Source organism: Doryrhamphus excisus, linkage group LG5 (assembly GCF_037039965.1).
Source record: "Doryrhamphus excisus strain RoL-2023G ecotype Guam linkage group LG5, RoL_Dexc_Guam_v1.1, whole genome shotgun sequence".
In the NCBI taxonomy this organism is placed as follows: Eukaryota; Metazoa; Chordata; class Actinopteri; order Syngnathiformes; family Syngnathidae; genus Doryrhamphus; species Doryrhamphus excisus.
Genome location: NC_136361.1, coordinates 20,023,330 through 20,036,172, shown reverse-complemented (window position 1 = coordinate 20,036,172; position 12,843 = coordinate 20,023,330). Strand labels below are relative to the sequence as shown.

The 12,843-nt window shown below is 43.3% G+C and overlaps 1 protein-coding gene across 4 annotated transcripts in view; it reads left to right on the top strand.

The window, feature by feature from the left end:
• The window catches only part of zfpm2a (zinc finger protein, FOG family member 2a), a 122,362-nt gene extending 110,077 nt beyond the window's left edge, over positions 1-12,285 (top strand). For all 4 annotated transcript variants that reach the window (XM_058054016.2, XM_058054013.2, XM_058054015.2 and 1 more), the window contains 3 exons: positions 6,670-6,876; positions 7,410-7,637; positions 8,692-12,285. In XM_058054016.2, coding sequence (XP_057909999.2) covers positions 6,670-6,876; positions 7,410-7,637; positions 8,692-11,216 — 2,960 coding nt within the window. In that variant the 3' untranslated portion in view covers positions 11,217-12,285. The remainder of the gene's footprint in view (positions 1-6,669; positions 6,877-7,409; positions 7,638-8,691) is intronic.
• The last annotated feature ends 558 nt before the right edge of the window (positions 12,286-12,843 follow it).

The window sequence follows — 12,843 nt, the reverse complement described above, 5'->3', positions numbered from 1 at the left end:
TTTAGTGTTTGTCAATGCATCACGGGCTGTCAGCTGCAGATACACATATTACGCATCCATCTATTTCACATTAATCACAGGAAGAGTTTGAAATCGACTTGACCTGCAATAAAGCGCCGTTCAAAAATGGAAAGCAAGAGTCCGTTAACAGCTTTGCAGCTACTTGATATTCGTAGGTACGCGGAGCCGCTTTCCCATTTGACCAGAAGGAGTTGGAGCTGATGTGAAGACAAGAAGAGTAGAGGTCTTTAATTACAACTCTCACCGCGGCTTCAGGCACCGCTGGCCTCGCTTCACAATTAAGACCAACAGTTAGCGCGCTGCCAATAGACGCAGATTACAAGCGCAAGAGTCTGAAGCAACAAAAGAAAGAAGTTTGAACAGCCATCATTAAGCTTGGAAAGAAGGATGCACTTGCAGATGTGTTCTCGTGCATGTTTGGGTCCTCAGATGACAGATTATATTTGTGGTATTGAATGCAGCTCTGTGAGTAACACCAATCCAAATTGTCATTATGCAAATATTGCTGTAGTACTATTTTATTTTACAATGGAGGAGTACTTGTGCCACACAACTTTTGTTTACTTTCTTCTGCAAAAACAAACAGGCTCCAATCTCCCATCATTAAAAAAAGGCACAAATTGGGTATCTTTTCTGGTTACTTTATGTCTTGGTAATGAATGACGGTAATTAATGACAGAAGGGGAGTGTCGTTGTAGCTGGAACTGATTGACAACAGTCAGTAGATCTGAAATCGGCACAGTTGGAGGATTTTTTTTGGCAGGTGGACGTCACGAGACTATAGTGTAAACTCTGTGAAACGCTACAAAATGCATATTCACAGAGAAGCGAATATCAGTTGCATTCGAGGGTCAAAACAAACAAACAACAACAAATTTTGCATAGCATGAAGCTAACTCCTCACCTCATTCATTCATTCATTTTCGGGCGGCGCTGGAGCCTATCCCAGCTGTCTTCGAGCGAGAGGCGGGGTACACCGTGGACTGTTCGCCAGCCAATCACAGGGCACATATAGACAAACACCCATTCACACTCACATTCATACCTATGGACAATTTGGAGTCGCTAATTAACCTAGCATGTTTTTGGAATGTGGGAGGAAACCGGAGTACCCGGAGAAAACCCACGCATTCACGAGTAGAACATGCATACTCCACACAGAGATGGCCGAGGGTGGAATTGAACTCAGGTCTCGTAGCTGTGCTAACCACTCTACCGCCGTTCAGCCCCAAAACATGTTAATTATGTCAATTATTAAATCAAAACTCATGTGGTGTCCTATCATCATGACTGTTATCATTCCACACAGAGATGGCCGAGGGTGGAATTGAACTCAGGTCTCGTAGCTGTGCTAACCACTGGACCGCCGTGCAGCCCCAAAACATGTTAATTATGTCAATTATTAAATCAAAACTCATGTGGTGTCCTATCATCATGACTGTTATCATTCCACACAGAGATGGCCGAGGGTGGAATTGAACTCTGAGGCTTCCGCGCTAACCACTCAACCGCCGTGCAGCCCGCTAACTCCCCGCCTTTACTGCTAAAACTCTCCAGAGCTAAGCCAAAACAATGCTGAATCACCGTCAAATTACGACATGTAATATTAGGTATCAATAACAGGCATGCCCATAATAATAATAATAATAGGGCTGAAATTTGGTAACAATACTTTCACTTTTCCACCATATTATCGATACATTCCAAATTGTGCAACCTAACACAATACTCTGCTATAAATTCCTGCAAACACGATGCATTCATGGACCACTGTTAGTTTTCCCCACGTGCCGCATTCAAGCCACGCTGTCCCACGTGCAACTGTACTTCCAGATCCGTAATGGCCTCTGCAATGTTAATGTGTTTGGACAGATGGGAGAGGCAAGCGCTGATGTGCTTAACTACGCATTTTACAGCTAAACTATTAAAGAGTTGTGCTGTTTACACACCAACATTTGAATACCTGTCTTCAGGCCAGTTTAATTATCCAAACCCTTCTGTTATTTCTGCCGCTTTGTTGTCTCTCAGCTTTGCACAAGGCATGAGATTTGTTTGCGACTTCATTAAGATACGGTGCCACGGAGCGCTTTGCAAACTAAAAACATCCTGCTCTTGTATCTCACTTTGCCCTGCCTCCCCCGTAGATACTGTACACAAGCGTTTTCTTATGAACTCATTTAAATGGAGGAAATTCTTAAAAAATTGCCCTGTGATGTTTGCACTTTGAAATCTCTTGAGGCTTTAGGCAAAGGGGAGGCGACACGTGCCCCGAGTGATTCATCCCAAGACGTTTGATTAGTTTGTAAGTACTTATAGAAGGGGGGAAAGGGTTTGCATTATAAATGTGTTTCATGAATTTCCCTCATATGTTCATCTTCAACGTTCAAATAAAGCACTAATCAAAAGGAAGAAGGGACGAGGGCATTTAGCCAGCAGAGCTATAGTCTCAGGGCCTCAGTGAGCCGGTGGATATGGTATTGAGAGACTTTAGGAAGCAGTGGTTTTTAATTATCTGGACCACATACAGGATGCCGTTTTGATTGTTTTAATGAGGCAGCTGGCCTATTGTCTCTCCTTAATTCCTCCATTGTTTTTAGAATATGTCATAGTTCTTTATTCTTTTATCAGGTGCTCTGCAGGAGGATTTAGACAATAGCCTTCATTCCAACTGCATTGGCTAGTGCACAAAGGCAGCTCCTTGCCGACAGTTAGCAGGCAAACAAGTGCAAATCACAAGCTGCACTTTTCACAGCCCCTTTTTTCGTCCACTTTCTTGACTTGTGTCTTTTTCTCTACCTTCTTGACCTCGCTGTTCATGTTTCTTACGCGCACAAAGCACGCCGTTGTCATGTGTGATACAACTGTGTTTTTTTTTCAGAAGCGGTCTTTTAGTGTTATGTATCTCTGCGGGGTCGCTGCAAAAAATGTGTCGGTACGTCAAGACTATACGGGTACAAATAGTATCCATCCATCCATTTTCTATACCGGAAGTTTTTATAGACATGGACTCGTGTACAGATATTTGAAAAACAAATATTTATAACTGGTGGTACAGATCACATCATAGTAGCTGCTTCAAATATTCTCATTTTATTTAATATAGTGGATTTATATCGTTTATAAAAGTATAAAATCTAAGCTATAATTACAAGAGTGAACTTTCAATGCACTTGTTGAATTACCAAAACAATAATAAACCCGTAAAAATGTGCCCCCCTCAGACAGAGCTGTAAGGTATGGTTTTTCTACCAAAAAAATGGTAATGGTTTTATTTCATTTGAACATGCATCAGATTACAATTGAATGCATCACATAATCAGTTCACAGTTCCACATGTCCAAAAGGAGTAGGAAGCAGCAAAGCTTATTAAATCCTACCCCTCCATCTGGTACTTTTACAATCAGTAACTGTTTTTAATTTGTTCACTTCCTGCTTTCCTAATATAGTTTAAGTTTTTTAATTTTTGTTTTTTCATCAACTGCTTGTATCGTTTCTTGAATTGGCTCATCGTTGTGCATTGTTTGAGGGTCTTACTCAATACATTTGTTCACTTCCTGCTTTCCTAATACAATTTTTTTTTCATATTTTTTTTTGGTCACATTCCAAAGTACAAGGTGATATGACCATACAATGACATAATGTGTACCATAGTAAGTGTCAATATAGTGATATGTATAGCACATCATGACTGGTTCAAGACTCTTCATCCTTGTATTTAGCAAACTGCTTGTATTGTTTCTTGAATTTGCTCAATAACCTAATTATGGAAATTATAAGCCTAATGTGCCACAAATAAACATGTTTTGATAAAAAAAATGTGCAAACATGCAGTGATTGACTGTATCTGGTCTTATTGTGTACACAGGTGTGTATCCCTTTAAATGTTTTTTAAATGTCATGTGGCCTAAGAATTGTCAATATCAGCCACGTGTGAGTATTGTATCACAAAGAAGCCGCTTAATAGAAATCAAACTGCAATTGTATTTAATGATGGTATAAGTACTGTTAAATCCAACACATATATATCTCCAGAAATCAACTGAAACTAGCAGAATGCTGTTTCAGTGTTTTGTTTAGTTCAGGAAAAAAAAAAAAAAAAGTGGTACATCCAGTCCTGGTACTGACTTCCAGCATTTGTGCACACAACAGATGGATGTGTCGCTTCCTTGGCTGAAGGGATGCAAGCTGACTGCATATTCTGCTGTCAAAAGCAGTAAAACACTTCTCCACGCTCGCATAATCTGCCTCCTTTCTGAATGCCTTTCATCCCTATTGATCCAAAAAAACACTGATTTGTATCTCAGCATGCACGGGCCTTGTTCATTATTCTCTTTGTAAGCTACAGAGCATGTCTCCACGAAAGAGATCCATACAGAGGGAGAGAAACTTTTGTGGCTATGGCTGCGATACGTTCGCCCATCTTTGTCACTTGCCGTTTGTATCTACCTTGATGGTAACTTGGGCAGACAGTAGAGAGGAGTTTTGTTATTTTAATTAGGAGATAAAAATTCAAAGGACCTCTCCAGGCAGTGTGCGGTATGACAGAATCAAAACGATGAAGTGGAGCGGCCTGAAGTGGGTGTCTCGTCACAGTCGATTGGCCAACAGATAGGCACTGCTCTTTAAAGGGGTGACACGCACACACACACACACACACACACACACACTCGCGGGGAGTGATGCTTGCACACAGAGGTAGCATATTTTAATATCATTTCCCTCCTTTGACGTTTGTGATGGTCTAATTTTCAGCACTTCACCAGCAGATGGGAAGCGTTTTTTCGTCAAAGCGGATGGTGAAATATTCAATTTGGAATCCAAATAATAATTGGGAAATTCATTCATGCAAATGCATGATTTATAGATACGCTACAACGGTTCCAAACTTGACTGTTTTATGTCGTAAAAGAGCGAATGGTGTTAATTGAGAGAACGTTCACAGCGTGGTTTGAAATGCAGGGTTTTGGTCGGGTTTATGTAAACATGAGTAGTGACTAGTCAGTGTCACACATGTGTGTGTGGGGCGGGTTGGTGGGGGGGGCGTTCTCTTTATTCCACATCAGCAAGGGCTGAAATCACATGTCGCCTCTCAGCCTGACACGGTGATGCTATGTTTGCACATCTTTGAAAGCTAACAGCGTGCCTTAATTAATTGTCCGGCTTTCCTCCGAAACAATGTCCTAATTCTGCCATTTAGCGGGAGCGTATCATCGTTTGTTGTTATCTCCCAAGCCAGATTTCTGTAAATAGTCATATTAAAAACTTTAATCTCTTCTATGGTAAATGAAGTACGGCTGAAAAAAACCTGTCATGTGCTGAGATAAATATTATCTAAGCTAAAGCTTTCGCTCTCTTCCTCTACCTCCCCTCATTCAACCCCCAACCCCCCCTTAATGAATATGTTCAGAAGATTTGAAAAGGAATGTCTAATCCCCAACACCAAAACACAACAATCTAATAATACCAACATCCTGTTTATGCGTCGGAACCAAAAACAGCCATGTTGCCCTCACTTTTTTCGAAAGTAACATTTGTCGTCTAGTTATCGGGGTCAACGGACGTACTAGGTCCACAGGTGACTGGACATGCACGTTGTCCTTCATTCTTGTTTGTTGTTTTGTACGTTTGTTCCCACTACAGTATGGTTCTACCTGGTGGGAAAAATTAATTGGAAAATTAAAATGAGATCTCAAATTAGATATATCCAATGGAACCTTGGTTTTGGTCGTTAATGCATTGCAAAAGGTCCGACAGAAACCAGAACATTCGAAAACCAAATAAAAAAAATCCCCAAAATAATATCCATTATTATTATTATTATTATTATTATTATTATTCATTTTCTACCGCTTATCCTCACAAGGGTCGCTGGTATTATTATTATTATTATTATTATTGTCATTATTATTATTATTAATTCATTCATTTTCTACCACTTATCCTCACAAGGGTCACTGGTATTATTATTATTATTATTATTATTATTATTCATTAATTCATTCATTTTCTACCACTTATCCTCACAAGGGTTGCTGGTATTATTATTATTATTATTATTATTAGTATTATTATTATTATTATTATTATTATTATTATTATTATTATTATTATTATTATTATATAAAAATATTTTTCCCATAAATAATGTATATACAGTAATGCTTTGTTGTAAATTGGTTCCGGACCCAACTGTGAAATGGATTTCCATAAAGTAGCATTGTTTATAAATGGAATATTTGCATAGTAAGAGCATAGAAAACCTGTCTGATATGGGTTTTTTTGGGTATTGTTAGAGCCCTCTAGACAGGAAATAACACCCACAAAGTCACTTTTATGATTGTATCACCTAATATGGCAGACATAATCATAGAAAATAAGATATCTGAATAGGATAACGTAGAGTCGGTGTCGGTAATGTAACATTACTGGTTATATATGCAGTGAACATTCACACAGGAGCTGCTGTCGGCTGCACTCTCTACACTGCTAAGCCTCACACTCAGCAAGTCTGGCTACATGCAACATATCCTGATATATATGAATATTGACTGATAAAAATGATGCAGTTACTGTATGTACATACTATGATAAAGCCTGTCCTTCTCTCACAGCCAACACTGAAACAACGTCTCTGTCCGCTTTGTGCAGGTGGCCAACTGTGGTGCACCACCACCAAGAACATGATGGAGGGCGAGGAGCTGGTGGCGTTCGCGGTGGACTTTGACTCGCGTTTGCAGGCGGTCAACCACATGTCGTTGAGCGAGGGCATGTACCCGGCCAGGTTGCTAGACAGCATCCAGCTCCTGCCACAGCAGGCAGCAATGGCTTCCATCCTGCCCACTGCCATTGTCAACAGTGAGTATCCGTGTGCCATCGTTCATTTTATTTAAACACGCACGTATCATGCACTTCCTTTTGTTCTCTCACTCTCTCTCACACACACACATAGCTTGCCCATAGTCACCTGCTTAACAAGGCGCGTCGTCTCCACAAGGCGGAGATTAACCCAGATGAGTCTCTGCATTGGCGATAAGAACCAACGACCTTCAAGTTTTAGGTTCACATAAACACTCGGAGGATCGGACTATCGTGTTAATTGCAAAATACAGGCCTCATGCAAATAGTGCGTTTGTTTACTTAGCAAGGGCTATCTGGGTTCAGCTCAACAGGGAGGTCTCTGGAAGCAGATGGTCTACTCTTCTTGTTTGCCCTTGAAAAAGGACCCAAACCCAGTGGTTGCAGTGCAGCAATATGCAGCAGCTAATGATTGGGAGGAAAACTGCAGCTTTGAGAAGCAGAAATGGAATCATGGAAAAAAGTGTAGTCTTTTTCTTTCAGTCTAATGTAAAAATATGTATCCTAATATCTTACGCTTTGTGTTCCTCCAGAGGACATCTTCCCCTGCAAAGCTTGTGGAATCTGGTTTCGCAGTGAGAGGAACCTACAGGCCCATCTGATGTACTACTGCAGCGGCCGGCAAAGAGAACCTGAGACCATCGTTGAAGAGAATGACACTGGACCCCACCAGACCTCCAGCGTCTGCCCCTTCCCACAATGCAACAAGACCTTTTCAGGGGCCAGGTCCCTGGAGATGCACCTCAGCACCTCACACAGTGGTGAGTCACATGACCGAATTGAAGCTATCACGTTGGTATGAAAGATACGGCTCCATTTAAATGTCTTCTAGTCATGAGCAATGTAAAGGAAGAAATGCCCAGGATTCAGGAATACGGTCCGCATTAAAAATAAGTTAGTTCGTTAATTCGTTAGTAATTAATTAATTATTCACATTGTTTTATGCGTTACATGCTAGGTTAATTGGCGACTCCAAATTGTCCATAGGTATGAATGTGAGTGTGAATGGTTGTTTGTCTATATGTGCCCTGTGATTGGCTGGCCACCAGTCCAGGGTGTACCCCGCCTCTCGTCCGAAGACAGCTGGGATAGGCTCCAGCACCCCCGCGACCCTTGTGAGGATAAGCGGTAGAAAATGAATTAATGAATGAATGTTTTGTGCATTAAATCTGTAATTATTGTCAACAAAATGGATTTCCTGTTCATAGTTTGGGCTGCACGGCGGTCGAGTGGTTAGCGTGCAGACCTCACAGCTAGGAGACCCGAGTTCAATCCCACCCTCGGCCATCTCTGTGTGGAGTTTGCATGTTCTCCCCGTGCATGCGTGGGTTTTCTCCGGGTACTCCGGTTTCCTCCCACATTCCAAAAAACATGCCAGGTTAATTAGCGACTCCAAATTGTCCATAGGTATGAATGTGAGTGTGAATGGTTGTTTGTCTATATGTGCCCTGTGATTGGCTGGCGACCGGTTCGGGGTGAACCGGACAGCTGGGATAGGCTCCAGCACCCCTGCGACCCTCGTGAGGATAAGTGGAAGAAAATGAATGAATGAATAGTTTGGGTCTCTGGAACAGATCCATTGGATTTACATTATTTCCTACGGGATAAATTGCCTTGGTTTTCCGATGCCGAGGCTACCACCGTATCCCGCTGTCAGCTAGCGTGGTTGACAGAATATGCTTTGGCGAATGGAAAATCAAGCAGCTGAGAATATCCTTGGCATAAACGCATGGCTATTTGATGGTTTCAACAGTTAACTCTAAAGCAGAAGTGGGAGGCGAGATTCTCAGGTTGTCTCTTTTATCTCCTTCACAGGTGTCAAAATGGAAGAGAGCCTCCCTCCTGGCACCAGCTTGAAATGCACAATCTGTAACTACACGGCAGATTCTCTTATTACATTCCAGCATCACATCATGTCTCACCTGTCACAGGCGGCCTTCAGATGCAATCACTGCCATATCAGCTTTCAGAGCCACAGGGAACTCTTACAGCATCAGGACTTACATGGGCATGGCAGCAAACTTCACAGGGAAGGCGACGCCACCGAGCATTCCCCCAGGGGGTCCGAGGAAAGCCTCCAGCAGCAGCAGCAGGCCTGCACCGAGCTCGCCAACAGGAAGGACGCTCTGCTGGGAAGCCCCAAAGGGGCCCTCAGCAAGGAGACCAGCACAGACGGAGAGGCTGACAAGGCTGAGAAGAAGCCCATGCTGTCTGCTCAGAAGGGAGATGCCCACCCGGGCAGCAAAGCCAGTTTTTCCTACACTCGGATCAAGTCCGAGCCCTCCAGCCCCCGCCTGGCCTCCTCCCCCGTGCAACATAACATGCCTACATTTCCCATGGGCCCCTTCTTGTCTCAGTTCGCTTTCTCTCAAGACATTTCAGTGGTCCCGCAGGCTTCGGAGATTCTCGCTAAAATGTCAGAGTTGGTTCACAGGAGGCTACGTCACGGAGGGAGCAGCTATCCTCCAGTCATCTACAGCCCTCTCATGCCCAAAGGGGCCACGTGTTTTGAATGCAATATCACCTTCAGTAACCTGGACAACTACTTGGTCCACAAAAAGCACTATTGTAACAGCCGCTGGCAGCACATGGCAAAGTCACCTGACTTCTCCGCACTTTCCGACAAGGTCCCCGAGGCGGTGAGTCCCAACGGCGGACACACGTCGGTCAGCATGTTAACCGGATGCCACCCCGCTGAAGCAGACAGTCACCTCATGCAGTCGGCGTGCTTGAACTCCAGCGTATTAGACATGATCAACGCCGGGGCCAAAGGACCCGATAAGGATCTATCCGGACCGGTGAAGAAGGTCTCGACACCAACCGGGACCGAGGACAGGCTGAATGGAAAACAATTAGAAGGGAAAAGCCCGAGTACTGGTCTTGTGGAGAGCGACAACGACCCCAGCAAGACCACCTGCGACGCTTGCAACATCACCTTCAGCCGCCACGAGACCTACATGGTCCACAAGCAGTACTACTGCGCCACTCGTCATGACCCGCCCATGAAGCGCATGTCCACCAACAAGGTGCCCTCCATGCAGAGGACCATGAGAACTCGTAAGCGCAGAAAGATGTACGAGATGTGTCTCCCTGATCAAGATCACCAGAGGCCCCCCATGGGACAGCCGGGTTTCCTCGGGGTTCCTCCTATGAATCCTTGTACATCGCAGGAAGCCGTGGACAGCCTCGGAGACCGTTTCCACCCCCGCTGTGACATCTTTCCAGGTATGGTGCCCAAACACCTGGAGGCCTCTCTGACTGTCACTAAGCCCATTTTGGCTCCTAAATGCAACACGGCGGAGCCACAAGAGTTGGACGCTCCCATCGATCTCAGCAAAAAGTGTTCGCCGGTCTCTGACAAGACATGTAGCTCTCCAAAAAGACTGTTGGACTACCATGAATGTGCCGTGTGCAAGATAAGTTTTAACAAAGTGGAGAACTACTTGGCGCACAAACAGAACTTTTGTCCGGCGACTGCCGCCGCGGCCGCTCAGAAGGCGCAACAGCCTCATCAACAGCACAACGACACTGGCAATATGGACGCCGCCATGTTCCCTGACGTGATGAGCGAAGGCAATAACAACACTGACGAGGCTCTTGATAAGAGTCCGAGTAAATGTGAAAAAAACGGCAACGGGAAAGCGATGGTGCAGAACGGAGGCCTGTTCCCACCCCACCTGGGGCCGGTGCCCGGTCTCAAGCCTTTCGCTGAACCTCAACTCATCCCATCAAAAGATGACAAGAATATGTATCTGCCCCATTGCCTTTATCCTGGAGCAATAAAGAAAATGAAAGGTCCCGAGCAAATATCGCCCTATTTTGGGATAAAGCCAACTGATTATGTGAGCGGGGGGCCGGCGATGCAGGCGGAGGCCAGCGAACAGGAGCAGAGTCTTAATGGAGGAGGAGGCGGAGGTGAGGCGGGAACAACCAGGGAACAGACCCAACAGCCCGCCGCTAATGGCTGCCCTCATCCTGGCAAGGAGCCGCTACCGCTGCTGCCCAAAAACCGGGGCATGGTCATTGTCAACGGGGCGCATAAGCCAGAAGAACGTTCGAGCGCAGCACCGCAACAGGAGAACCAGCCCCAGCCAGATGGCCAACCCGCTAATCCTTCACCGACGTGGACAACCGAGAACCCTGCCGACTCCAACGAGAACATGTCCCCTTCGTCCAAGTCCCCGAACGAGGAGGCGGCACCCGCCGCCAATAAAGGGGTGAACGGGTCCGGAAGTAGCAAGTACTGTCGCCTGTGTGACATCCAATTCAACAACCTGTCAAACTTTATTACTCATAAGAAGTTTTACTGTTCATCACATGCTGCCGAGCATGTCAAATAAAAGACCTCTTCTTCCACCCAAACCCCCCCCCCCATCCCCATGATGATATTTAACCCCTTTTACACCCCTCCTTTGTTTTTGGTACACTGTTTGTGTCTGGAATAGTGCATCATGCAGTGCTAAAAACTGCTTGTGGACAATCAAGAAAAGCTTCTCCTTTCATCGTTTTAAGACTGAAACGTGCAAAAAGAATTGGTTCAAATATAAAAAGAGAAATGACAAATGAATCAAGAATAATATCGGTGCCACTTTCGCATTAATTTATTTTACAATCAGTATTAATGAGTAGTGATTTTAATTTAAATTCAAATGAAATTTATATCAGAGTTGTTTGTAATGTTATTGTATAGTCATTCTTGTGTAGCACACATATTGTTTACATTGTAATGTAGGCTCAATGAAACAATAGTCAATAAAAACAATGCGATGCATTTTAGACACAAAAATAGCTACTGAGGCACTTGTGTATTCTTATTTGCTGTAGCAAACGCAGTATATGCCCCAAATGTGGACTCGCGTCGGCAACTGATGACTTGCATTTCACATTTCGGCATATACACACGGCTTTGCATTCATATGTGGCTGTTTTGTCCCTGTCTTTTTTCTTCAGATCAGATGTTGATGTTTTCATAAGGATGGCAGCAATCTTGTATAGTACTCCTATTTCTGTTTAACGATACACTTTGGTCTGCCTTTTGGAAAATTTGCTCTTAATGCAATACTTTGTAAATGAGGGAACATTACTGAAGGCAGTATTATGAAATGGGGACTGTGCATATAATTATTTGTAACCCTTCTGGGGGGTGAAAATTGAAAAAAAAAAAAAGGAATTAGGTTTATTGCTAACGAACAAGATGGGTGGGAGGTCAGTGGGAATACTGATTATCATTCCAATGTCCTGAAAATGTTTCTTAAAATGTTGTTGCTATGCATGTATATGGATGGAATTCAATTCCAAATCTGTTGGAAATTTTTATTTTGATGTGGTGTCATAATTAAAGTTAAATCCTCAGGATGAAACGTTGTCAGGTCTTTTTTCACTTTTGTGTACGTACATGACAAATTCCATCTATTCTTTCATTATTTTCAATTCAGTGTATTTTTTTATTTTTATTATTATTTTCTTTAATTATTTTCACATTGTTCATCATAGGTGAAATGGTTGTAATTGTTACATTATGGCGCTATAGCAATGATAAAATGAAGCTTGAATAGAATATTTTGTTGTTTCATACCATTCCACCTCTGGATGAGTCTTGGTAAGTTCTTCTTCTATGGTTTGGTGTGTCATGTGGTTCAGTATGGGCCTCAAACCTGAATATTGGAAGCACAAAAAGAGGACACAAAAACCTGACAGGAATGATGTCAGGATTTTATTGAGTGTCTCGGATATGAAGTGTAATTATATCATGTAAAAATATTCGTAATGTAAGTCATTACTGATGTGCTGTTTGCAAAATACACACAGTTTCTGGTTCACAAATAATACTGACAAAGTACAGGGACTTTGGATATCCAATAACAATCGTTACCTTTCGTGGAATTGAACTCAAGTCTCGTAGCTGGGCTAACCACTCGACCGCCATGCAGCCCCAAAACATGTTAATTATGGCAATTATTAAATCAA